Genomic DNA, 27855 nt, shown 5'->3' on the forward strand with positions numbered 1-27855 from the left:
GGGAAAGTTGCCCAACCTGATGAAATAATGGATTGAATTCTCTATTGAGAAAAGAGAAGTGCAAAGACAAAAATAAAAAATTAACGGAATGGGATGATATACAAAGGTGGCGGTTTAACTTCTGTTGTTTGATTTGATGCCACACAAAATTTTTTATAATACTAACTTTCTGGGTATGATAACCCTGAAAGGGTAGTTAACCTGTGAGAGGGAAGTCAGATGCAAGAGCAAAGAAAAAGGAACAATCATTGCTTTTTCAGTGGGTAAAGAGACCTGTTGCCTTTTTTTAACGGTAAGCAACACACAAAAGATAGAATAGCAAAGACAGTCATTTAAATGATCCAGGTCTCAACAAAGCACTATGGATTGTTTAAACAAAAGGCTTTTTGTTTTGTTTTTGTGTCCATGGTCAGTCTGCTGTTTCAGCAATTCCATTTTAATTCCTGATAAAGTGAGTAACTTGAGTGGCTGCTATATTTCGCCCAGCGCAGCATAAAAATGCTACATTGAAGGTACTGTGGATAAGGTTGTTATCATTCCCTGAACAACTGAAGTCCCTGGTGTTCGTTTAGAATCTTTGCAGGCTATTTGATATTGAGTAACCTTGGTGATGCTCCACGACTGCCAGTGATAGGGCTTTTTCATTCTAAAGTGAAATGAGATCACCTCCAGTTTGGCTGTGCTCTGGTGGTGCTCAACTAGGGCTTGCAAACTCGCAGCACCTTCCCATTTATCATGGGCACCAGAAAGCTTTCACCTTCATTTAAATCTGATTTAGTTCTTCAAGTCTTAAATGACTATGGGTGTGTGAAGAGAAGAAATGTTAAAAACCAGTTTTCTGCCATGGCAAATAACATTTGAGGAATAATTCCTTCCATGGTTTGCAATGAAAAATAAAGCTAACAGTTTTATCCAATGGTATAAGTTTTAATATTTAATTCCTGCGTTTTGGGAGGTTTTTATTCCACCCTAATAGAAATTAACCATAGAGGGAGAATATCGGTCAAAATGACCTTTTTTTGCCCTTCTGCATAAGTGAGATTGCCTGTGGTGTTTCATGTCAGTGAAGGAGATACTGGTCCCAGGGTATGGAGCGAAAAGACTCTTTTCAATGCCGTTTCAGTATATTAGCAGATTCATTTCCTGTGTGACTGTTGAGCTGATGACACCACATTTTCCCATCCTGACCCCTTTATCTCCCCAAACTCACTAAGGAGATTGAAATGAGAAGTCATTTGGAATAGTGCCAAAATAAGTGTTAGGCGTATGAATTCAGCAATCTGCTTGTCACTCCCCCCCTCCTTTGGCAAAACCCATCCATTTCAAAGGTGGCTTTTCTGACCATCTGTCTTCTACCTTACTCCTTCCCAAAACTTTTCTGGGAGCTTTCCTGTGACATCTGTTCTGTCTGACCAGAAATCTTTGGGGGAGTTGCACGTGATGGAATTAATGTTTTCATGCTGGATTTGGTCAGTGTCCCTGAAGTTGTACCAAGACCAAATTTTCTTGTATAGATAACCCAAATAGAGCACTGAGTATCATCTTCCCTACCTGCTCTTCCCTCATCCTCTTATTTCCTGAACATATATGTGATTGGGACCCCTTCCCCCTTAAATTCTGTGTTGCTGCTGGCCCCAACCCATACCTGCCAGTTGTGCTTAATGAACACTGATGACATACATGGGTGGTGTACCAGATAGATAGGCAGGTCCCATGCCTTGGGTAAATTAAGATGGAAAGTATGGCCAAAGATAAAATACACCTGGGTGAGGGATGGGGCCGGCCCTTCTGTCACGTAATCACAGTACCCTTTCAAGTACTGATGGTTCATTCAGTTAATGAACTCCCTGGCCAGCCACACTGAGTAAATCATGTCTGGCTTAGACACCTTTAGGAGGACATTGGCTTTTACTTTCAGGGCCTGGGAAGCCATTGGAGAGGTTTGAGCTCAGGAGTGACATAACCTGACTCATCATTTTTAAATGGTTAAATCTGGCTCTGTGTTAAAAGTTTGCAGTAAAGGGATCGGGGTGATGCAGGACACTGGGCGGAGATACCACTGTAATCAAGGGAGAGGCGGAAGCAGCCTGAATCAGGGAGCTTTGTTTAAAGCCGAGCTGATGCGGTACGTTAAAATAACAAGACCTCTTCAAGCGGTTTAAGGGAATCTTGACCTGTAAAGTACTTCTACAGGAGCAAAACTAAAGCTTTTTCTGAAAACAACAGTATTCCTTAGGAACCGAAAGTAAATACCAGATATAGCATTTCTCCTCCTCCTGCAGTGATCTGTTAAATTCTTTTGTCCTTTGTTTGCTGTTTTCCTCTCAAGTTATTCTGTTGGTGAGTGTGGATCATCTGTGACATAATAAAAGCAACAGATGAACTCTCTTTTCCCCTCGGGCCTTTTATTATTTCTCACCTGGAATATGTAGGAAATCTTAAACTATGAAAATTCCTTCTTCGGGAGCCTCTCCTCTAAGTGGAAGACTTTTCCTTTTATGTCACACCTACCCCAAATGGTTGAATGGATTTCACATCAAGCACCTTTAATATTGTTTCTCCTTCTCCGTGGCTACTTTACCTTCCTCTGAAACAGTTTTCTCCTCCTGTGGCTCCCAGACCAGCAGTAGGAACATCACCTGGGAACTTATTAGAAATGCACGTTCTCGGGCCCCACTCCAGACCCACTGAATCAGACACTCTGGGACCCACTGGTCAGCCAAGTGGTTAACAAGCCCCCAGGGGATCCTGATGCACCTTAACTGGGAGAACCAGTGCTCCATAAATTGTCACGTGAACTTGTTTAATCAGTCAGCTAAATCGTAAACACCTTGAAAGTTGTACCCCTTCAGTTTCACTAGCTCATCGCAAGCTAGGGTTCGAACACACAGCTGTTGACTGTCGGAGTTTGAGCCCTTGACTGTCGCCATTCATCTCCCTGGCTGTTAGCAGAAGGTTACTTGAACAAACCCATTCATCTCCTTCCAGGACGCTTCCTTCTCCTTGACACGTGGGTGATTGTTGGCATATTTTCTGATTGGCCGTCTCTTTCTTACCTGCAGTTAAACAAAGTGTACTCTAACACCTGGAACATTTTGTCTCAGATGCACCATTAAGAGAGGAGATATTTCAGAACTTTTAGGGAGACTTGGGCTCCATCATTAAAGCCATATATTTTCTCCTTTTCTTTTTTATTTTATCGTACTTTGGATGCAAAGTATCTTTGACATGACGATTGATAAAGAAGTTGTCTTATGGACTCAGATATACAGTTTTTGGAAGATAAATTTGGATATAATACTTCATATATAATAATATGCTTTTATATCATTGTAAGTATTGCTGTATAACTTCATATCAATTCAAACTCTTACTCTTAAGCGGAGAGGGCAGAAAGGGATGAATCATTAGTGTAATAGTAAACCAAAAAGGCATATTTATTTGGAATCTGTTATTTTAAATTGCTGTCAAATTATCTAGGACAATATCCATTGAAAATATCTATATTAAGTCCATGGTGTCTTTAGATTTAACATAGCTTTTCAACTCACTTGATATGCTGCAATTAACTGAATAACTTAAAAACATTTGACCATTTATAGTCTCTTAATTATGTTCTAATTTGTTGATTCTTAAAGACGATTTAAATAAATTGAAGTACAGCTGTTCTGAAGAAAAGAGTTTATGGAAAGTCCAAATGTAATTTTGGAAAATCCAATATACATGACTGGCAAGGCAGAATCTGAACTACAGTATCAGTATGATTTCTTTCTCTTGCTCAGGATTGCCAAACCCAATAAATTAAGGTACTAGAAGGCAGATCCCTTCTATTTTAAAATACATTTTGGGTTGATTTTCATTAAGAAAATAAGTTCCCTAATGTTTACAGAGCATAATATTTGAGTGCAGTAAATTTTTCCTACATGCTTATTACTTGAAAGCTCGAACTAGAATCTTTAGCTATATAAGATCTGATACAGCTGTTGGACTGGGATTAATTATTGATTTTCTTCTAAATATATGTTTGTAGTCTTCTGTGTTCTCAGTTCTCTGGTACCGGGCAAAGATATGTAATAGAACTGGCGTTTGACCCTGTCATTGATAATCTGATGGATAAATAACTGGGATAGAAGTTTGGAAACCTGGATCTACCAGAAACTTAAAACACTTGTGTTTTATAATCCATAAGACAGGTGTAATATCTGCTTTCCTTCAATTCCCACAGAAATATTTTACACACAAATCAAAATGATGGCCAAGGGCTTTCAGTTTAGAAAATAACGCATTTATTAAGTGTCATCAGGAGTAATGGCTTTAAAAATCAGTGATCTGAAAAAAATAGTGTTTTAGACTGTGGTTCATCACAGAACATTCTCACTGAAGCAGTACATCATGACCACTATTTATAATTAACTTTGGAACTGGAGTCCTCCCAATTGTTAATGACCTTGAATTATAGGAGGAGGATTATGAAAGATTTAATCTGTTAAAAAGAAACCACATTTAGATTTTAAAGTATGGTACATCTAAATGCTGTTCTGTTGTAAAATACCAACATCGTGCTTTTGACCTGAATGTTTCAGCACTTTCCTAGCAGTTCATGCTCGTATACACCACCACTATACATATAACCTGAAAAATGACAAAATAATCTTTCTTAACTAGTCCTTTTGGCTTTTAATGCAGCAGTGCTTGTTTTCTTTTTTCTTAAGTATAATTAATTTACAATATTGTGTTAGTTTCAAGTGTATAGCAAAGTGATTCAGTTGTACGTGTGTGTGTGTGTGTGTGTGTGTGTGTATGCTTTTTCAGATTCTTTTCTATTATAGGTTATTACAAGATAGTGAATATAGTTCCCTGTGCTATACAGTCGGTCCTTGTGGTTCACCTATTTTATATTTAGTGGTGTGTATATGTTAATCCCAAATTCCTAATTTATCTCTCTCCCCTACCCCTGCTATCTCCCCTGCTATCCCCTTTGGTAACAATAAGTTTGTTTTCTATGTCTGTGAGTCTATTTCTGTTTTGTTAGTACATTCATTTGTATCATTGTTTTTATATTCCATATGTAAGTGATATCATATTATATTTGTCTTTCTCTGACTGACTTACTTCACTTAGTATGATAATCTCTAGGTCCATCCATGTTGCTGCAAATGGTATTATTTCATCCTTTTTAATGGCTAAGTAATAGTCCATTATGTATATATACCACATCTTCTTTATCCATTCATCTGTCAATGGACATTTAGGTTGCTTCCATGTCTTGGCTATTGTAAATAGTGCTGCTATGAACACTGCGTCTATCTTTTCGAATTGGAGTTTTCTCCAGTTATATGCCCAGGGGTGGGATTGCTGGATCATATGGTAACTCTATTTTTAGTTTTTTAAGGACAGCAGTGCTGCTCATTTTAAATACTTCCTTTATCATTGCTTTCTCTTCTTACTCAGACAAGCTAACGTTCAGCAAACCTCACTTGTTTCCCTTTTAGCGTCCACTCATCTTACCACATCATTTCCTTAGGGAATAAACAACGAATCCCTTTTTCTTCCCACCTTGCATTCAATTTCTCTTTCTCCATCTCCTCCTTTTCCTTCTATCTTTCGTTTAAATAAGTCAGAATTTAGTAACCATTTAAGTTAAAAACTTTGTTCTCTCAGAGTATACTTCAAAGTCTTTATAATAAATTCATGAAATTTTTCACTTATAATTGTCTCTTACGGAATTATAAATATGAAAACATTAATTATGACAAATTATACAAATCAATGGTAAAAATGCCAGTGTGCTTTTACTAACATCACTAGGTGATTTACTTTTCCTCATACAGGTAACGTTCAGGCTCTTATTCTGGTTTAGTTGGAATTTATGTATTTGAGTACTGTTAGCTGAGTCATAGCATCTGGAGGAAGGTGGTAAATACAGGTGAGATCATGTCACTTCTCTGTTGGTAGTCTCCAGAGGCTACCCTCCGGCCTTGTGGTGACAGCCAGAGTCCTTACAGGAACCTCCAAGGCCCTATGTAACCTGCTCCCCCTTTACCTGTCTAACCATCTCCTATTGTCCTTCCTCTTCACCCAGCCCAGATCACTCTTCCCTCCAGCTCTTTCTTAGGGTGATGGAACCCACTTTCTTCACTCAGATGTCACCACTCAGGTAGCCCTGCTTCAATACCACTCCCTGTGCCCTTCCCTGCTTTAGTTTTCTCTTACCACTTAGGACCTTCTTACGTATTATGTAGTTGATTCTTTTTACTGTTTGTTGTCTGTGACCTCTTAGAGCATAAGCTCTATGAAGACAGGGGTTTCTGTTTGTTCTGTTCACTGTGGAATCTCCTGTGCCTGTAACAGCACTTGGCAGGTAGTAGATGATTCATAAACATTTATGACTTAACAGATAAACGTGGCATGGGGATGCTTTCCTCTGGACTGTACCTGAGGAACCGAGAAAAGAGAATTGTCTTAGGGGTTGATGACTTCTTCCAACTTCGATCCTGCCTTTTTGGCAGTAATTGCTCCTCTACCTCCTGACTCCTTTTCTTTGCTATTCTTTCGTTAAAAACACCACTTGAACCTGGCACAGCAGAGGATCTAAGGAAGTATGTGATATGGTTTATAATATTGAAGAGTTCAGGCTAGCATGGAACGTTGTAGTAACTAGGGAAAGCTTTGTGGAAAAGGGGATTTGAAGTAAACCTCAAAGGATTTTGATTGAGCTATCTTGAAGTAGCACAGTGACTTGGGTTCCCTGTAAGCGTGGCGGTTGCCACTGCCGGCCAGTAGACCCTGGATGCCATCGTCTATAAGAGGGTTTGGGAACTGATGATGGTAATATACATTATATATTAATATGTATAATTAATATAAATTGAAGAATTTATAAAATAACTTCCAGAAGGGATCAAAAGATTTTCTTTTTCTCCTTAAAATTCTGAGTCTGCTAATCTTTTCATTACCCATTTGAGATATGCAGTGTTTTCACCTACAGACCTGCTTTCCCTTTGAGGAGAAGTTAAGAGTCCATCTCTAATCTTAATTTTAGTAGACCTTAAATACCAACATCCTTTTAGATGAACATTTACTTATTTCATTTGTACTCATATTTTAGTTCTTGTTGTTATGGAAATGAAAGTATAGGGGAAAAACTATAATAAAACTAGTTTAACATCTTTTCTTTCTTGGAAAGAGTTTAAGGAAACTAAAACCCAAAAGTGAATGTACCGATTTGCTAGATAAAGTCTAATGTTATTTTATACATAATTAAGGGTGGTACAGAGAGCTATGAAGGAGGGTAGTTTCTCGTCATAAGCAAGTTGATACTCTCAGGAAAGAGCACCAGCTTTGGGGCCAGAATACCTGGATTCTAATGTTGGCTCCACCAATTGGAGCCAAAATGTGGATAATTATTATCCCCATCTCTTAGGCTCATTGTGCAGAGTAAATGATTTACTGTATGTGAAGTGCTTAGAGCAATGGCTTGTTCATAGGCAGCCCTCAATCAAAGTCAGTATTATTAATATGCAGTAGTTAGTATGTCTGCTGAGGGTTGTTTTTACATCTCGCCTTTTCCTACTACAAAGGGTAACTTTTCTTGGGACCTTAGAGATTGGGCCTGAAGCTAACAGATGTTTCTTGCCCAGAGTTGCACAGCTCTTCAGTAGCCAAACGGGCATCTCCAGATGCCCAATTCCTGTCACAGTTTCTTTTCCATGATGCTCTAAGGTTTCTGCCAAAGGCACCCCGTGCCATTTCTTTGAAGATCCTTATGAATGTCTTTCACATCTTAGCATCTCCTGGTTCCACACTGGGTTAATTTCCTAGGGCTGTGATGACAAAGTACCACAGACTGGGTGGCTTCACACAGTAGAACTAAAAACAAAAACAGTAGAACTTTATTGTCTTACAGTTCTGGAGCCTGTAAGTCCAAAATCAAGGTGTTGGCAGGGCCATGCTCCCTTCAACCTCTAGTGGAGAATCCCTCCTTGCCCTCTTCCAGTTTCTGGTGATCCCACATGCTCTTTGACTTACGGCAGCATAACTCCAGTCTCTGCCTCTGTCTTCACAAGGCTGTCTTCCCTCTGTGTCAGTGTGTCTCTGAATGGTCCTGGTGTCTCTTTTTCCTCTTCCCATAAACATCAGTCATATCGGATTAGGACCCACTCTAGTGGTCTCATTTTAACATGCTTACATCTGGAAAGACTATTTCCAAGTGAAGTCACATTCATAGGTACCAGGGGTTAGAACTTCAGCATATCTCTTCTAGGGACACAGTTCATCCCAGCACACATACTTTCAGATCAGAGAACCTTGATCCTTTTCTCTCCTTGCTTTGGTAGTTACAGTATATCAAATACATTTACCAAGCACCTGGCTGATACTCTTTCAGTGTAAAAATGCCCCTAAGTATAAGGCTTTGTCTTACATGAAACTGATTAGGTTTGTAAATTTTGTAGTTAGATTAATTCAAATATTTGTGCTCTTTTTTGGATTGAGAGGAGTTAGAAATAAATGTTCAGGCCATTGACAGTAAGAGAATCCCCGTATGAGTGTCATACCGACTTGGGAAAAGCAATACAACCTCCTGATGTTTTGGTAAAGACGTAGCCAACAGCTTGGTCAAAGTGTAGAATCTTAAAGAACTGTGTAGGGCTTCCCTGGTGGCACAGTGGTTAAGAATCTGCCTGCCAATGCAGGGGACACGGGTTCGAGCCCTGGTTGGGGAAGATCCCACATGCCGCGGAGCAACTAAGCCTGTGCACCACAACTACTGAGCCTGTGCTCTGGAGCCCGCGAGCCACAACTACTGAGCCCACGTGCCACAACCACTGAAGCCCGCGTGCCTAGAGCCCGTGCTCCGCAACAAGAGAAGCCACCGCAATGAGAAGCCCGCTCACCGCAACGAAGAGTAGCCCCCACTCACCACAACTAGAGAAAGCCCGCATGCAGCAACGAAGACCCAACGCAGCCAAAAATAAAGAAAATAAATAAATTTATTTAAAAAGAAAAAAACAACTGTGTAGCCAAGCAGGTCTTGTTATGGAATTGCTTACTAGCTTTTAAAAGTGGGAGAGTTTGGGGCTTCCCTGGTGGCGCAGTGGTTGAGAGTCCGCCTGCCGATGCAGGGGACACGGGTTCATGTCCCGGTCCGGGAGGATCCCACATGCCGCGGAGCGGCTAGGCCCATGAGCCATGGCCGCTGAGCCTGCGCGTCCGGAGCCTGTGCTCCGCAACGGGAGAGGCCACAACAGTGAGAGGCCCGTGTACCACAAAATAAATAAATAAATAAATATAAATAAATAAAAGAAAAAAAATAAAAGTGGGAGAGTTTGAGGTAGTTATGGTTTATGTGGTAAATGCTGACAGCAGTGACTGTTTTTTGAGCACCCGCCAGGTGGAGTGTTCTGTGCAAAGTCCTGACACACCCTGACCTAGTCTCTCACCTTAAAGAGCAAAGTACTTGGAAATATTTGTTGACTGATTCTCATGATAGCTTCCCAGAAGTACTGTGCCAGCGCTAGAGGTGGGATCTGAGTTTCCAGAAGGTTAAAATGCTGTCCCCCAGGTCTCACAGGTGGTGAGCGGTGCCTGGTTTGTCCTGGATTCCAGACACTCAGCGGCTTCCCCATAGAGTCCCTCCCAAAGGTCAACGCCCTGTTACTGAAACACAGCAGGGTAGCTTTTCATCGCAGATTGCACACCGGAAGCCTCTCAGTCTCATTCAGGAAGGATTGGAAATAAACACTTAGTAAGTGTTGGGAGAAGGGGTGACAAGAATCTGGAAAATCATAGATTCAGTGTTGTCCCTCTTTTTGGAGGAGTCATTAGAGCTGGTGTGGGATAGTCTCATTCTCCCCCTTGCTTATGAGGTAGGGTGGCCCCTCCTTGTCCCCTCTGAAGTTAGCTATGGCTGTGCATGTGTCTTGTTGTGTCCAAAGAAATAGGAGCAGAAGTAAACTCTGGTTATTTCTGGCAGAAGTTCCCAGAGCCAGTGTGAAACGCACATTCTCCCAGCGCTGCTACCTGATGGTCCAAGCACAAGCTGAGAAGGACCTTCCCTCGGCCTGGTCCCTGCGTGACTGTGGTGAGCAGAGCCCCCAGTAGCTCTGCCTAGACCAGGAGAACATGCAGGAAAGAATCTTCTTGTTGTATTAAGCCACTGGGATTTTGGAACTGTCTGTGACTGCTGTATATTCCAGCTCGTTGTCACTAATTCAATACATTTAGGAGCAAAACAGAGAGTGGAAATTCATCAAGGATTTCCAGTAGAGAAAGTGATTTTGAAGATAACTCTAAATCTTCTTGCAGCAGACTCTCTCAGCATATATACAATATTAAAACAGAAAGTCTAAAGAATCGTTTAATATGTGAAGGTTTGGAGGACAGAACAGTATTAAATTCACAAGATGTTTAGGTAACCATCTAATCCTATGACAGTATTTTTTGCATCTATATTAAAAACTTTGGTCTACCAAGGTGTTCGCCCATTGTTCTTGCACTAAAGAAAATAGTTTGACATGAAAGGAAGGAGGAAGAAATTTGTGGCTGGGAAACCAGAGGACACAATAAACAGTGACACCTTTATCCAAGTAGTACTGTGAGAACAATAGCATGGTTTTACTCTTAATTTCTGTTGCAAGAGACGTATGTGTTAAAGACAGAGCTTCTGTTACATTTAGTATCGTGTTTCCCTGCTGTGGTTACTGGCATAACCTGGCTTTAAATTATGCTTTGCCTTGCTCTTACCATCAGTTCAGTGTTTGAAAAGTCTTTGTTTATTCATGATGGCTCGTACTCACTTACATCTCACTCCACAGACAATAAACTCAGTTTTTAATGAACAAAGCCATGGTTTAGAAACTGAGAGCCATTGCAACTTGACAGGAGGAAATTTTCCTAGATTTCCCGTAGAGTTGGAATAAGATAAATGGCAATGGAATTTGATGAGTTTACTAGATTGCAGAAATCTGATAAGGGTATAAAAAATTGGTCATCTGCCATAAATTTATATGGACTTTTTTTTTTTTTTTTGGCTGCGTTGGGTCTTCGCCGTTGCGCGCGGGCTTTCTCTAGTTGCGGCGAGTGGGGGCTGCTCTTCATTTCAGTGCGCAGGCTTCTCATTGCGGTGGCTTCTCTTGTTGCGGAGCACAGGCTGTAGGCGTGCGGGCTCAGTAGTTGTGACTCACGGGCTCTAGAGCGCAGGCTCAGTAGTTGTGGCGCACGGATTTAGTTGCTCCACGGCATGTGGGATCTTCCTGGACCAGGGATCGAGCCTGTGTCCCCTGCATTGGCAGGTGGATTCTTAACCACTGCACCACCAGAGAAGTCCCTATATGGCCTAATTTAATCTTAGACCAGCATCGTGTTCATTTGATATGCTACTGTTTGTTATACTACTATTTAAATATTTTTGTGACATAAACTTAATCTTGGGGGAAAAAAAGGCATTATCTTTTGAACTAGGCTTAAAAGGTGACACACATTGGAAATACTAATAATTGTGAGCCTTTCATGCTTTTAACTTATGGATAATAATTTTACGATATTTTGGTCTTTTAAGATTCAACAGGTATCGAGTTATTAGGCTACTTTAAATTTCTTTTTAATTAAAAAATTGTAATTGGAGTGTAACTGTTGTACAATATAGTTTCAGGTGTACAACATACCGATTTGATATTTAAATACGTTACTAAACAATCCTAATAAGTCACCATACAAAATTATTATAGTATTGTTGACTGTATTCCTTATACTGTATATTATATCCCTGTGACTTATTTATTTTATAACTAGAAGGTTTTTTTTTTTTGGTTTGTTTTGGGTTTTTTTTTTTGTGGTATGTGGGCCTCTCACTGTTGTGGCCTCTCCCATTGCGGAGCACAGGCTCCGGACGCGCAGGCTCAGCAGCCATGGCTCACGGACCTAGCCGCTCCACGGCATGTGGGATCTTCCCGGACTGGGGCACGAACCTGTGTCCCCTGCATTGGCAGGCGGACTCTCAACCACTGCGCCACCAGGGAAGCCCTATAACTGGAATTTTGTACATCTTAATCCCCTTCACCTATTTTGCCCAACCCCACCTCCCTCCCCTCTGGCAGCCATCTACTTGCTCCCTGTATCTATAAGTCTGTTTCTGGTTTGTTTTGTTTTTTAGATTCCACATATAAGTGAAATCATACAGTATTTGTCTTTCTCTGTCTGACTTATTTCACTTAGCATAATACCCTCAAGGTCCGTCCATGCTGTTGCAAGTGGCAAGATTTCGTTCTTTTTTATGGCTGAGTAATAGTCCTCTGTATGTTTGTGTGAATACTGGAGTACATATGTCTTCTTGAATTAGTGTTTTTGTTTTCTTCAGGTAAATACCTAGAAGTGGAATTGCTGGATCGTATGATAGTTCTATTTTCAATTTTCTGCGGAACCTCCATACTGTTTTCCATAGTGGCTGCACCAGTTTACATTCCCACCAACAGTGCACAGGGGTTCCTTTTTCTCTACATCCTTGCCAACACTTGTTATTTCTTGTCTTTTTGATGATAACGCTTTGCTTATTTTTAATATTATTGCCAAGAATATCAGAACTAATATCACATTTAGAGATGATCTAGCCTAGCAGTCCCTTGCAGAGGAATCTTTTTCAAATACATTCTTACATGGTACCTGGTACGTGAAACAGATTTTTTAATATTATAAACTTCTCTAATTTGAGACTTGTACTTTTCATAAGGTCAGTGGATGAGGGGAGAAAGGATTATTCTGAACAGGGAAAGGACTTAGTTGAAGAGGCCCTTGGCCTTCACTTTGTATTTTGTTTTGTTTGGCAACTGTTTGAAAGCACTGAACTACGTGATAAGTAGCTGCCAGTGGTAATAGGTTTTATTGGTTTGTTTTACGAGGTTCACCCTGAATCCTTAGGCGACTTCAGTTTTATAGGACTACAGAAAAGTTAATTTAGCAATACAAGTTAATGACATGTAGAACTATGGAGCTGTTATTTTTTATCTTAGCTTTAAGATAAAAAAAATAAAATAAAATATTTACAGAATCCCAGAACTCTGCACAGAACACCGTTTGAAAACTAGCTGTCATGCTCCTGGTAACATCGCTGTAGAACGAGAGCATAGAGTCTGGTTGTACTATCTACTTTTGCAGAGAGATTGTCAAATATTGGAGAAAATGTGAAAGTATTTCTCACTGAAAAGGGTTAGGGTTAGTAAATCCTCATTTTTAAAAGTGTGTTCTGGAAGTTTCCAAAATTTTTTTTTTTTAATTTTCTCTTTTACTCAGTATTAACAGTGGTTGCCAGCCCACACATTGTTCAGCCCGTAAGTAACTGAAGTAGTGGGGTTTAGCTCTCTTATGATTATTATATCATTAAATTATTAATTTTTAAGTTAGTTTGGCATTCTAAAAGAGCCTCGTGACTATTTCCATGGGACTTTTAAAAAATCTGATTTATAGTTTTGGTTTGGTTCTCCACTCCCACTGTGAGGTAGATAGCACAGGAGAGTAAGGATTTTTTTATTCTCCAGTTGCAGAATTTTTATCCCTCCACTAAAGCAACTATTAATCTCCTCTTTGAAGAAGAAGCTTAGCTCCTAGTGTTAGAAGGGAACTCTGAAGATGCCCTACTTTAGTTCTGTGCCATTAGGCGCATGGTTTTGTAAAGCTGTGCAAAGAAGAAACTTGTCCAAAACCAAACACATGTCACCTTCCTTTACCAAGCTGGATATTTAAAGGAACCCTGTGGGGAATCCTTTTGCAAGGCAAATGCTCCTCTGAGGTATCTGGGTAATAGGAGAGCTCCTGGGGCTTTGAAAAGCCATTAGAACTCTTCTTTCTGTGCTCACCCCCACCAATGGGAGTTATCAGTGCAATGGTTTGTTGCTCCTTGAAGAGCATCTCTAATCTCTGAGCAGCCAGTGGTCCTAGTCCCCCTGTGATCCAGGGCTGCTACTTACCTTCCACTCAGTGGTGCCAGGCATTCCTCCGTGGACTGGAAGACATCTCAGACTGCCAGCCAGCTTGTACTAACTAAATTCTGCACAGTGATTATAGGCTGTTTAGCATCAAAGTTAAATTGAGAAGTAAAAACAAAATGAGAGCATTATAATCCATGATTTCTCTTGTCACTTCCAGCTAATCAGTCTAGAAAACAAGACTAGCATGAGAATTGCTTGTGTTTTTTGATGTGGAATTACTTAATCAATTGTTTCATGTCAAAAATTATAGTAAGTATGGAAACCAGTATGGAGGTTCCTCAAAGAACTAAAAATAGGGTTGCCATATGATCCAGCAATCCCACTCCTGGGCATATCCCCAGAGAAAACCCTAATTCAAAAGGATACATGCACCCCTATATTCATAGCAGCATAATTTATAATAACCAAGACATGAAAGCAACCTAAATGTCCATCGACAGCTGAATGGTTAAAGAAGAGGTGGTATGTATATACAACAGAATGTTACTCAGCCATAAAAAAGAATGAAATAATGCCATTTGCAGCAACATGGATGGACCTAGAGATTATCATAGTAAGTGAAGTAAGTCAGTCAGAGAAAGACAAACATCACATATCACTTATATGTGGAATCTAAAACACCACACAAATGAGCATATCTACGAAACAGAAACAGACTCACAGACATAGAGAACGGACTTGTGGTTGCCAAGGGGAAGGGGAATGGGGGAGGGAAGGATTGGAATTTGAGATTAGTAGATGCAAACTATCATATATAGGATGGATAAACAACCAGGTCCCACTGTATAGCACAGGGAACTATAGTCAGTACCTGGTGATAAACCGTAATGGAGAAGAATAAGAAAAAGAATATGTATATGTATAACTGAGTCACTTTACTGTATAGCAGAAATTAACACAACATTGTAAATCAACTATACTTCCATAAAACTGGAAAAAAATTATGGTAAGTAAGACCTTGGGTTCAAATTCTGAGTCCACTGCTTACTTGTGTAACATTACACAACAAGTGATTTAATTACCCTAAAGCTGACTCAGAGGGCTGTTGTGAGGTGTAAAGGTAATCCCTTTGAAGTGTATTAACGTGGCATGTAGAGTGTGGCCGCTGCTTTACTAATTCGTAGTTCTTTTTACCATAATTTTTATTATTAATATTGTCATTATTTTGAAATCGTGTTATGCGTAGAGAAATATTACTAGGAAAGGTAAGTAAGGAGGATTAAACTAATCCTGGTTCTTAAAGCCCTTTCTCCCCTCCCTGGCCTGTACCCCTGCAGAATGTGATAAGCTGCGGCAGGATGGCTACCGGAGTTCTCAGTACTACTCCCAGGGACCCACCTTTGCAGCCAACTCCAGTCCATTCTGCGATGATTATCAAGACGAGGATGAAGAACCAGATCCAAAGGTAAGGCTTCTAAATGCAACAGAGGATCCTGGACTGGATCCCAGAAGAGAAAAAGGACATAAGTTGGAAAAACTGGTGAAATCAGAATAAGTCTGTTTTTTAGTTAATAGTATTATCCCACGTTAATTTCTTAGTTTTGGCAAATGTACCATGATTATGTAATATGTCAATATTAGGGAAAACTGGGTGAAGGGTACACAAGGAATTCTCCATACTATCTTTACAACTTTTCTGTAAGTCTAAAATTAGTCCAAAAAAGGTAAGTTCGGGACCCAAGGAATTCATTAAAGGGACATAATCAGTGTATTGATTTCCGTACAATATTCAATAAATTACATGAGATATTAAACACTTTATTATACAATAGGCTTTGCATTAGATGATTTGCCCTAACTGTAGGCTAATGTTAAGTGTTCTGGGCGTGTTTAAGGTAGGCTGGGCTAAGCTGCAATGTTCGGTAGGTTAGTGAATTGTATACATTTTGACGTTTGTTTTCAACTTACGGTGGGCTTATCTGACAAAACCCCATCATAAGTTGAGGAAGATCTATACAAAGAAGGTCTTTTATTATAATAGGAAAAGCAGCTATTTCAAAATTGATCTAGCCTATAATTTTAAAAACTCACTTTTCTCTTGTTGGTGTGAGTAAGGAAAATTAAAATCAGAAGATGAATTACATGGTGAGGATTTTGTTTTGTTTAGATTAAGTTTTTTCAGCTTTATTGAAATAGAACTGACAAATACATTTTTATATATGTAAAGTGTGATGATTTGACATACGTGTGCTTTGTGAGACGACCATCACAATTGGGTTGATTAACACATCCATCACCTTCACTACTTTAAACACAGAATTATAATTCATTTTTTAAAAAGTAGTTATTAAGCGTCTTCTGTGTGCCAGCGACTCTTCTAGGTGCTGGTGATGTAACAATGAAGCAAACAAAGGAAATACTCGTCCTTGATGGTGCTTTGATTTGATGGTGAGACACCGAGAATAAATAAGCAATGATGCTGTACTAAGTGACGTGTGCTGTAGAGTAAAATAAAACAGAACAAGAGGTTGCAATTTTAAATTAAAGGGATAGGGCTTCCTGAGCAAAGAGGTGATTGGGATTAAAAGAGTGAGCCATGCAGAAATCTTGGAGAAGGACATTCCAGGAAGAAGCAGCAGCCAGTGAATAAATGTTTCTTAATGTATATAGCATTTACCTGCTACTACAAAATGTGAAGATTAATAAGATATCTGTACTTGCCTCAAGAAACTTAGAGCTCTCAGGTAGGGAGAACTCACCAGAATGAAAACTTTTACATATATTAACATGATGCAATAAATGTTTGTCATATAGTGACATTTGAAAGAGAAATTCTTCTGACTTGGGCAGTCACGAAATGGGGAAGGGGTTGGGAGAGGGTGAGGTGTGTAAGAAGAACATTTATAGACTACTGCAACAGGCAAGAAGTCCTGCGGACCTCAAGATCCAAAGAGTGGCTGTGAATGGTGAGGAAGGGGGAAGTTAAAAGCTAAAGTTAAGAGATGGTGTTATTCTAGGAGTTAAGGAGACAAATTTCAAGCGTTAGCTCTGCCACTTGCTGCATTTCTTTGGATGTATCACTTGGGCCTTCAAGGCATTAATTTCTTCATCTAGAAAGTGGTGAGTGGAAAATTGTTCTCTAAGATCGGAGCTGTACTTCTGCCCAAGTTAATTTTAAAAATTAACACAATACCAATACAGTAAGTGCCCTACATATTAACGAGTTCTGTTCCGAGAGCATGTTCGTAAGTCCAGCAAAGTTAGCCTAGGTACCCAGCTAACACAATCGGCTATATAGTACTGTACTGTAATAGGTTTACAATACTTTTCACACAATACGTATAAAAAAAACACAAAAAATAAAGAAAACATATTTAATATTACAGTATAGTACCTTGAAAAGTACAGTATGGTACCGGCTACATCACCGCTGCTTTTACGCTTGCTTCCGGACAACCTGGGCTTGAAATAAAGATACTGTACTACCCTGCTCTATACAGTACTGTACAGTAAAGTACACAAAAGCATAAGCACTTGTGGAGGATGCACGCATGTGACAGTGTACGCCAGATATGTGACTTAAGTGATTGGACATGTGAACACGGTTCGCATCTTTGAAAGTTCGCAACTTGAAGATTCATATGTAGGGGACTTACTGTAAAAAGTTGAGTAGTTTTGTTCTGTTTTCATTTGGAGTTATTTTAGGGGCTGGGAGGAGGAGGGCGAGGACTGGAGAAACTGAGTCCAAGTTTCCTACCTGGGAAAGCTGTAAAACAGAAGAGCAGTGGTGGGGGAAGGAGAACCGGCCTGACCAGGTATTAAGACATAAAGAGTCAAGAATCACTCCAGTGTGGCACCTGGATATACAGACCAATAGGACAGAATATTAAAAACAGACTGTAAAGTCCAGGAGTAGACCTAAATCTTTAGGGATTTAGTATATGATGAAGTTGGCGTTTGAGATCAGGTGGGAATCCATTAACTGTTACGAGGGGCTCCAAGCTAACATCTTATGTTCTCCACGTTAAGACCAAGACCCCTAACTACAGTCATGTCCTTAAATGTCATTCTAACAGTTGGGATCATTTTAAACATGATCCCAACTGTTTCGAGGGAAAATTCTACTGGGGAAACCCTTCACTTTGTATTTCCAGGTGGGCAGTGGAGGTGGGGCTATGGTGAGGAGAGCAGTGAACTATAGAGAAGAAGGGACAGGTAAGTTAACAAATGCTTAAGGGACAAAAAATGGTCTGAAAGCAAAATTAGGATGAAAAGCACGTAACTTGCATTCAAGAAATAATTAAGCATCTATTATGTGCTTAGGATAGAAGCACTCTCCTAAAATGAGAGTTGCTAATAGGGCAAATTTAAGGACATAAATTAGAACAGAAAACTTAGGGGACATCTGTTTTGGTTATTTTTTCTGGCTAATTGTTCCAGAATAATTATCCTAATGCAAAACATTTCCCAAGTAGGACTTGTGTTTATGGTGTGGTGAAAGGTATTTTGCTAATGATATCCACATACATCTTTCAAAGTAGTGGTGTAGTGTAGCAAGAAAAGAAATTGCTTGAAATATTTCCAACTATATATGTTATGTATATCATTAAAGAGTAAACATCCTGCATGAAAAATGCTGTCTGCAAAGAGATTCAGAAATCTCACAAAATACCTTTTTATTCAACTGTAAAATCAAAGAGTGAGGCATTGCTTTAGTATTGTCCTAGCCTTGACATTTTTTTGTTCTTTCAGTTTTCCGTGTGTACCAGGTACTACCAAAGAGGTTATTCAGGTATTTGAAGAAAATTCAGTTATAGATGACAGAACACTTCCTTGAGAAGGCATTTCTCCAACTGCCATTGCTGGAGGTTATGTTTGATGAATATCCTCACTGAATCAAGGAAACATTCATAGAGGCCCCATTGTCTCAGCAGAAAGAATGTCAGTCATTACTCAATCTCTTGCATAAAATTCCCCCCCAAACAGATAAATTAGACTGGGATTGTGGCAATAAATCGTTGGCTCTAATGGTATTGAGAGAAACAGAAACTTTCTTTTCTAGTTTCTGTTTTTCTTTGAACTGGCATCTCAGGTTCTGTTTTAGTCTTCACTGATAAGAGATATTTAGACTGGAGGAGGACTTAGAAGACGACAGAAGGACAGTAGCCTTACTCTGTGACTGCACATGGAGGAGGCTTGTATAAAGTGATGCTTCAGAGCACCGGTCCGGGGCAGCTTTTCCACCTGTTGAAGCTGGTGGCCTTGGCAAATTGCTTCCCTCTGTGAGCTTCGGTTTCCTCAACTGTGAAGAGTCATAAACGACATGTTCTGGTTTTGCTCAGGACAGTCTGGTTTACAGCTGCTGTTCTGTGTGATGATTCAAAGCACCCCTTTCACTCTCAGAGGTGTTCTGGTTTTGATAATAAATTGCATGATTACCTCACCCACCTTGAGGATGATTGTGAGGTTGAAGTGAATTAAGGTTTGTAAGATCCGTAAGCATGGTGCCTGGTGCATAGTATGTGCTCAAATGATGATGACTAGTGTCTTATAAACTGTCTGGTTTTATGAAAATTGGCCACTCTTTCAGTCACTCTGAGTCTTTTATTCCACCCACATAGAATTTCCTACCTAAGGCAATGAATTTGAGAGGTTTCAGCAATTACTAAAAAATATCTAATTGTGTCTTCACGGGTTATCTACGTGTAGAACTACCAGTGGTTATACTGGTACTAACTTTATAATGATAGTAAAATGCTTTAGAACTTTTTCAAAATTATATCTCATTTTCACAAGAACTCCCATGAAATAGGTACTTTAATAATTATTACTATCATTGTAACCATCTGGAAACTGAGACTCAGATATATGAAATTACTTTCCCAAGAAGATCACATAGCCAGAATGAGTCAGAGAACATGACCCAGGGCTTCTCACCTTATATTTCATTTCTTTTCATTGAACCATATTGGTGAAATAAAAGGGCAAGATTACTAAATTACCCAGTGCCTTCACATTATGCCTGCCGTTGTCATTTTTCCTTCTATTTTTGACTTGTCTGATGTTCATTCATTCATGCTATTGTTTTCAAAGACCATTTAAGTCCTGCTTGGTCTCAGTATACAGACAGGGCCCCTAACCTAGGGTAACTTACCATCTAGAAAACCTTTACGACGATCCCAGATACAGTCACTTCTCACTGGGTCTCTCTGGGTGAGCAGTTTCAGGAGGACATAGTGGAAGCACAGGGGAGTCTTTGCTGGCTCCTTGTGTTCACTGCTGTGCAGTCTGTGGCCCTTGTTACTCTGCACCTTTGCAGGCAGGGTGGGAAGATTGGGGTCTGTCGTTTCCAGGCCTTTATGCATTCAAACAGTGAGGCTGTCTCTCATAACTTGTTCCGGTTTCTCTTGCTACACACATCCCATTAAATTGGAATGGGCTGTATTCATATCTGCCCTCCATTCTAGACTGGGGCAGGACGGGGGGACAGACACACAGCATTCTCACTGTGTTGATCTCTTATTCCCAGTATGGAGCCAAGCACCCGGCACAAAGAAAAGCTCAGAGGCTGGGCTCGGTGCTGTGTGTGTCTACTTAATACTTACTGCAGCCATGCAAGGTAGCCTGCATTGTGCGCATGTCACAGATGCATCTTGGAGGGATTACTCCACTTGCTTAAGATCACATAGCTTTTAAACCCTGAAACAGAGTTCTCTCTCTCTTTTTAAAAAGAGCATTATGTGGTATAATTTACATAAAGTAAACTACACGTCTTTAAAGTATACAATTTAATAAGTTTTGACTTATTGATACATACAGGAGACCATCACCACAATCAAGATAGTGAACACACCCTGCACCCCCAAAAGTGAACTAGGATTAAAACCCAAATCTGTGACTCCACAGCCCCTGTTTTCCCTCAAACAATGAGTGTATGCGGAATTGAGGCTTAGCTACAGCTCTTTCCTGCTAACTACTCTCTTAGGGGAGTTTTGAATTGTTGAGATACTAGGAAGAACATCTTTTTCAACCCATCATCCATCAGTAAAAGAGTGGATAAATAAATGTATTAGAATGGAATGTAGGCTTCAGTGAAATGGATTAACTGTAGCTCACACAACAACATGGGTATGTCTTCGAAACAATGGTAAGTGAATAACACTACAAAGAGAATGGTACCATTTTTATAAAGTCAAGCAAGTCTAAATATGTAATTTAGACATATTTATGCACACACATAACAACAATTTAGGGAATGATAAATAACATAGAATTCGGGAGAGTGGTTACCTTGGGGGAAGCAGGGAAAAGTTTGGGGTGGATGCAGTTTTTTGGTACTATTTTAAGTCATGAGTTGGGTAGTAGGGTCTTAAAAATTCATGTTATTTTGTATATATGATTTATTATAGTAAAAGGTTGTTAAAAGGAGGAAATTACATTATCACTTTGAACATTTAGGTTCACTTAATATGTGATCGTTTAAATCCAAAATATTTTAATTCAGTACAGGGTAAGAAAGTTTAGAGCCCATGATAAAGAGGCTAGGTTTGTGGTAATATACTGAGTAGGAGAGAAGGAACAATTGAAATTATTTAATAATGTGAATGTGGAAACCACCTCCTGGCCATCGTGGAGCTGCCGGATGGGCCATGAACTGTGCTTCTGTGTGGATCCCCCCAAACCACTACCCTTGGTTTTTGTTGTTGGGTCCAGGGCCCAGGGGGCCCGGGGGAGGAATAAGGAGAGAAGAGAATGAAGTCAGGATGTCTTGTGTCTCAGTGTATTGACGGTGGAAGAAGCATATAGCCAAAAAAGACTCCAGACATTTTGGCACCTTATAAAACTATCTAGAATCTTTAAAAAGAAAGAGTTGACCCAAGAAAGATTTAATTCTGGAGAGAAAAACACCATCGACTAAGTAAGTGTCCTGTAAAAAGGACCGGAATGTATGTGGTTTTCCTCTTAAATGGTGCTCTATATAGTTTCATCTGTTCTGTATCTATTTTTATGTAATAATCGCTAAATGAATGCTAACTTTAACTCTGGCTATAATTAGGTTTTCTAATTTTTTTAATTTATTTATTTTTGCTGTGTTCGGTCTTCGTTTCTGTGCAAGGGCTTTCTCTAGTTGTGGCAAGCGGGGGCCACTCTTCATCGCGGTGCGCGGGCCTCTCACTATCGCGGCCTCTCTCGTTGCGGAGCGCAGGCTCAGTAGTTGTGGCTCACGGGCCTAGTCGCTCCACGGCATGTGGGATCCTCCCAGACCAGGGCTTGAACTGGTGTCCCGTGCATTAGCAGGCAGACTCCCAACCACTGTGCCACCAGGGAAGCCCAGGTTTTCTAATTTTTAAAAGCATAGCAGATTTAAAAAAAAAAAAAAAAAAAAAAGCCTGGGTGGGCACATGTGTTTCATAGTTAAGCCCACTTTTTGTTAACTTGGCCGTCTGCCAAAGAGACCATGTTTCAGGCCCCACCATCCATCTGGTGGGAGCTTGTCTGATGTCCAGACAGGACCTAGTAGTCTCTGAAATGCAGGACTTAACAGCATCCAAAATTCACAAAACAACTGCTGGTATGGCAGGTGATCTCCCTTTGTGAATTAAGCAATTTGACACAAGAAATCAAGGTTTCTTATGTTTCATTTGTGACTGTCCATTCCTTCCAGGATAAGGATATAAGGTGTTAATGAACATTACTGATCAATTTACAGTTTTTAAAACTGCATTTAAGTTCTGAAAGCAAGACCACTTTAAACTCAATATTTAAAAAAATAATTTACCCTGTACCGAGGGATCCCTTAACATGAAGCATGGTGACGCTATTTAAGTTATTCTGTTCTCAACACAGGGAGCTTGAGTTGCTCAAAACATACAGCTGGTAAATGACAGAGCCAGCATGATGATACTTACTGTTTTTTACTCCAGAGTGTAGTGTTCCACCTGCTACACCACACTGTTGACTTTACTCTAGCTTTTTTAAAGGTTTTGTTCTTATTCAGAGATACAAACGGAGATTTTATTTTTATTTTATTTATTTTTGGCTGTGTTGGGTCTTCATTGCTGCGCACGGGCTTTCTCTAGTTGCAGCGACTGGGGGCTACTCTTCATTGCGGTGCGCGGGCTTCTCGTTGCGGTGGCTCCTCTTGTTGTGGAGCATGGGCTGTAGACACACCGGCTTCAGTAGTTGCAGCACACGGGCTCAGTAGCTGTGGCTTGTGGGCCCTAGAGCGCACAGGCTTCAGTAGTTGTGGTGCACAGACTTAGTTGCTCCCCGGCATGTGGAATCTTCCCAGACCAGGGATTGAACCCATGGCTCCTGCATTGGCAGGCAGATTCTTAACCACTGTGCCACCGGGGAAGTCCGGAGATTTTAATTTTAGATAGAAAACCTAGTAATTTATTGCAAATATTGCCAAGTTGTTATTTTACACTGTTTGACAGCAGAAGCTCTGAGGGCACACGTGGGTTCTAGTCCCAGTTGCCCACTTGTGAAGTTCCCAAAAGTGAAGTTGCTTTACTCCATTTCCTTATTTACAAAACAAGGCTAATGCCGTAAAGATTAAATGAGGTACCAATTCCTATAAAGCCTGTAACCCAGGGCAAGGCATTGAACAATCAGTTACTAAATGGTGACCCCCTTTTTTAGCTAAAATTGTGAAATAGCTCTCTATGCAATTCTGATTTAAAGCCTTCTGAAACTTACATTCTCATGGGAGAGACAAACAAGGTGAATAACTAAAATATATGCATACTGGTGATATGTACTGAAGAGAAAAAAGAAAGCTGAGAAGGGGGATATAAAATATTGGGGAGGAGTTGAAATTTTAGGTAAGTGGACAGGTAAGACCTCAACAAGAAGGGGACTCTTGACTAAGCACCTGAAGAATAAGAAGGTGCTATCTGTGAGGATGTCTAAGGGAAGAGCAAGTGCAAAGGCCCTGAGGCAAGAGAGTGCTTGGTTTGTACAAGGAACTGGATGGAGGATGGTGAGGCTGGAGTAGAATAAATAAGGGATAGAATAGTAGAAGATGAGGTCAGAGGTAGCAGTGGGCCAGTTCATAGGTCATGTTGGGTCTTGTAGATTATAGTAAGGATACACAGGAGCAGCCATGATCTGACATATTTTATTTATTTATTTATTTTAAACATCTTTTTTGGAGTATAATTGCTTTACATTGTTGTGTTAGTTGCTGCTGTATAACACAGTGAATCAGTTATGTGTATACATATATCCCCATATCCCCTCCCTCTTGCATCTCCCTCCCTCCCACCCTCCCTATCCCACCCCTCTAGGTGGTCACAAAGCAGCGAGCTGATCTCCCTGTGCTATGCGGCTGCTTCCCACTAGCTGTCTACCTTACGTTTGGTAGTGTATATATGGATCTGACATATTTTAAAAGGATCCCTCTGGCTTCTGTGTTGAGCAGTAGACTATCAAAGGGGCAGTGGGGAGAAGGGGAGGGTGGCCAACAAGGTCAGAGCATGGACACCAGTTAAGAGGCTAAGGTAATAACCAGAGCATTACAGTATCCATCTTAATGGAGTAATTGTGATGTGTTCGGCCATTGAGATGATTGAGGTTTCTCCTGTTCCCCTGCTGCATTTATAAATGCTGAGAAGGATGGGAGTCAGATCATTCTGGAAGTTGTACCATCCTGGTTTTTTATTTCTCTGTAGTAGATTGTGGCACTGTATAACAGTCCCATTTGCATATAACTTTATCTGTGACCTGCATGTCTCGGAAGTTTTCTTGCAAAGGAAGGGAGCACTTTATAAAATAGATGATCTTAGGACTTCCCTGGTGGCGCAGTGGTTGACAGTCCGCCTGCCGATGCAAGGGACACGGGTTCGTGCCCCGGTCCGGGAGGATCCCACGTGCCGCGGAGTGGCTGGGCCCATGAGCCATGGCCGCTGAGCCTGCGCGTCCGGAGCCTGTGCTCCGCAACCGGAGAGGCCACAGCAGTGAGAGGCCCGCGTACCGCCAAAAAAAAGATGATCTTTGTCACTTGTCATACTGGAGCAGTCCCTGGTCATCATCCCATGGCAACGAGGCTAAACTGAAGTGCTATTGCACTGTGACAGTTTTCAATTCTGACACTCTCAGTCAACTGAAAGAGAGGTAGGTTACTAAGGCTGATGTGCCCCATTGAGCCAAATACAGACCACAGAACGGTGCTTCTCCCCCTCCCTCGGCAGACGTCACACGGAAAAGGGAGCCCTCTTGGTAGGGTGTCACCATGCTATTTATTCTCCATCAAGCTGAAGCTTTACTTTTCTTTCTTTCAGACCTTTTTGATTAGGATTTGCTTCTTATGGCCTTTAAAATTTGTGCTATATTTCAAAGTTGCCTGAAAAATTATTTCTGTGTATAGATATCAGAAAATCAGTAACCTAATTTACTAAACTGAGATTCAACTTCAGACATGTGACCTTTACACAAACTGCATGAAATTCTCAAATAAAATTAATTTTAATTTGTGTATCTGCAACATAGGGTAGATCATGAGTATTATAAATCAAACCCAACGCGAGTGTCACAACTGCAAAAAGGATAGAAATAATTGATTTACATCGGCATGGCTTAGCTGCTGCTGATTCGAAACTCCCTTTGATTGCCTCTCAAGGATCTGTAGGAGTTGTGATCATTTTGACCAGTGTTGGATCAAATATGAATAGATATCGTGCAATTTAGTATCATCATAGGATGTCAGTAACATATGCTCATTATAAATTGAGTATATTGTCAATTTAATTACACACATTTCACGTTTTCCTTAGGTGGCAAAGAAGCTAGGTTATCATTTTATACACTAATAATATAAAGTCTCAAATATTGAGATGTCTGTTCATATGATTTATATTTTTATTTCCACGATGGCTTTCCCACAGCTCTCATGTCACTAGGTTCACGAATACCTGTAGTGGCGTGTGGAAGGGAGGGAGGATAGCCCTTTTTTACAGCTAAGTAAACTTCAGTGTTTAGGAACAGCTTCAAGATCAATTAACTGTAAAGTGAGTGACCTGAGGCTTTGGATTCTTAGCCTAGAGCCCTAACCCCGCACCATCCCATTTTCATTAGCCCTTGTGTAGTCTTTTTCAGATTTGTGGAGTGCTAGTAGTTGTAGGATAAATACAGATATTTTGCAGGAGGGTTAATTCAATAGCAGTAAACAGAGATGGCAGTGTTCTTTTGTTTGAGATATCTAACTAGTGCATTTCTGTAGATGTCTTACTGATGTCCTCTTGGAAACTTGCGGTAAATCCAGAAATGCATCAACACATGCTTTTTTTTTGTGTGGTACGCGGGCCTCTCACTGTTGTGGCCTCTCCCGTTGCGGAGCACAGGCTCCGGACGCGCAGGCTCAGCGGCCATGGCTCACGGGCCCAGCCGCTCCGCAGCATGTGGGATCCTCCCGGACTGGGGCACGAACCCGTGTCCCCTGCATCGGCAGGCGGACTCTCAACCACTGCGCCACCAGGGAAGCCCAACACGTGCTTTTTAAAGATAGAAAAATCTTCACAAACATAACCTTAAATGAAAGAAATAAGTCACGAAACAGAAAATACAGTATAATTTCCCTTAGAGAAAATTCAATTACAGGCAAATGAAGCTGGGGTGTTAGGAGTCAGGATAGCAGTTACCCTTTTGGGGGGCTGTGTGGTTGAGGGGTGCTGAATCGACCTGGGTGCTAGTATTCTAGGAATTCCCTTGGGAAGGTTTATTGACTTTTCATTTTTAAGGAAAACCTGTCTTAACTGCCTTAGGTGGTAGTTAGTTTAAATGCTTTTGACTTGAAGAGCAGTCCTTAAGCGTTTATTATGATTATAACCTGCCATTTCCCAACAAAAGTCAATTACCCTTTTTTGTTGTTATTGTTGCTGCTGTTCCTGAGACCGTCACATTTCTTTTGAGTTCTTGGTGTTTTCTTGTCATAGAACCAGCTGCTGGAGCCATGGTGAAGTTCATCATAAAATGCTTGCCAAAACAACTTTCTTGCTTACACTTTTTAAGATGTTACAGGGAGAAGGGTATTGACGAGGGCTCCCCAGTTAGCATGTTAATCTGTATAAAAACAGACACTGCTAGAAATGTTTTCACGGGACTTTGATAAGCTCCAAGCAGAGCTTCAGTCAGCTTCTTATAATTTAACAATTTCACACTGATTTTTTTCCCCCATATAAATGGTTTCCGAAGAGCACAGATAGTTGAGCAACAAAAGCTCTATCATTTTCAAACTGTTCTTTGAGGTCAGAGCCTAAAGGAAATGAGACTGAGGCTTAAAAAATTTTGTGGGTCAGCAAAACCTTTTGCAGTCCTCATGGCTTAGAGACTAAGGCCTCTGCAAATCATATATATTATGGGTCATACTCAAGGTGATGAACACGTCTCTTGCAAACCGTTGCTTCTGTCCCTAAATGTGACCAATTTTTTTTTTTATGGCTTCAAATCAGTTAAAAAAATTTTTTTAAAGAAATGTATTTTTAAATGTTTCTGCCAGCATTTACACATACTATGGCTTCCTCTCACTTTTTTCCCCTGCAGTGTTCTATCTCTTCGTCGGAAGAGGAAAGACTTTCTACCAGGAGACCTAAAACGCCAACCTCAAGTGACTTCTCTGACTTTAATACTCAAACCAACTGGACCAAATCACTTCCCTTGCCAACACCGGAAGAGAAGATGCGACAGCAGGCCCAAACAGTCCAGGCTGATGTAGTTCCTATTAACATAACTGGTATGCTTTGCTCTGCAGACAGGTTCCAAATGTTCTGGGAGAATGACTATGGCTCTTTGTTTGTTATATGCTCTTAGCATGTCATTTATACATCACAGGTAAATAGCTGTGGTCTGACTTCCTGCTCTTTGTTTAATGAAGGGAATACTAAAACATATATATGTGTGTGCATGTCAAATATATATTGCTTTTAGATTAGAAGAC

At 40.4% G+C, this 27855-nt stretch overlaps 1 protein-coding gene across 5 annotated transcripts in view; it reads left to right on the top strand.

Annotated features, from left to right (window-relative positions):
- Positions 1-27855, top strand: part of NHSL1 (NHS like 1) — a 237889-nt gene that overhangs the window by 188743 nt on the left and 21291 nt on the right. For all 5 annotated transcript variants that reach the window (XM_067701926.1, XM_067701927.1, XM_067701929.1 and 2 more), the window contains 2 exons: positions 15257-15384; positions 27462-27651. In XM_067701926.1, the coding sequence (XP_067558027.1) occupies positions 15257-15384; positions 27462-27651 (318 nt within the window). The remainder of the gene's footprint in view (positions 1-15256; positions 15385-27461; positions 27652-27855) is intronic.

This window comes from Pseudorca crassidens, chromosome 13 (genome assembly GCF_039906515.1).
Source record: "Pseudorca crassidens isolate mPseCra1 chromosome 13, mPseCra1.hap1, whole genome shotgun sequence".
In the NCBI taxonomy this organism is placed as follows: Eukaryota; Metazoa; Chordata; class Mammalia; order Artiodactyla; family Delphinidae; genus Pseudorca; species Pseudorca crassidens.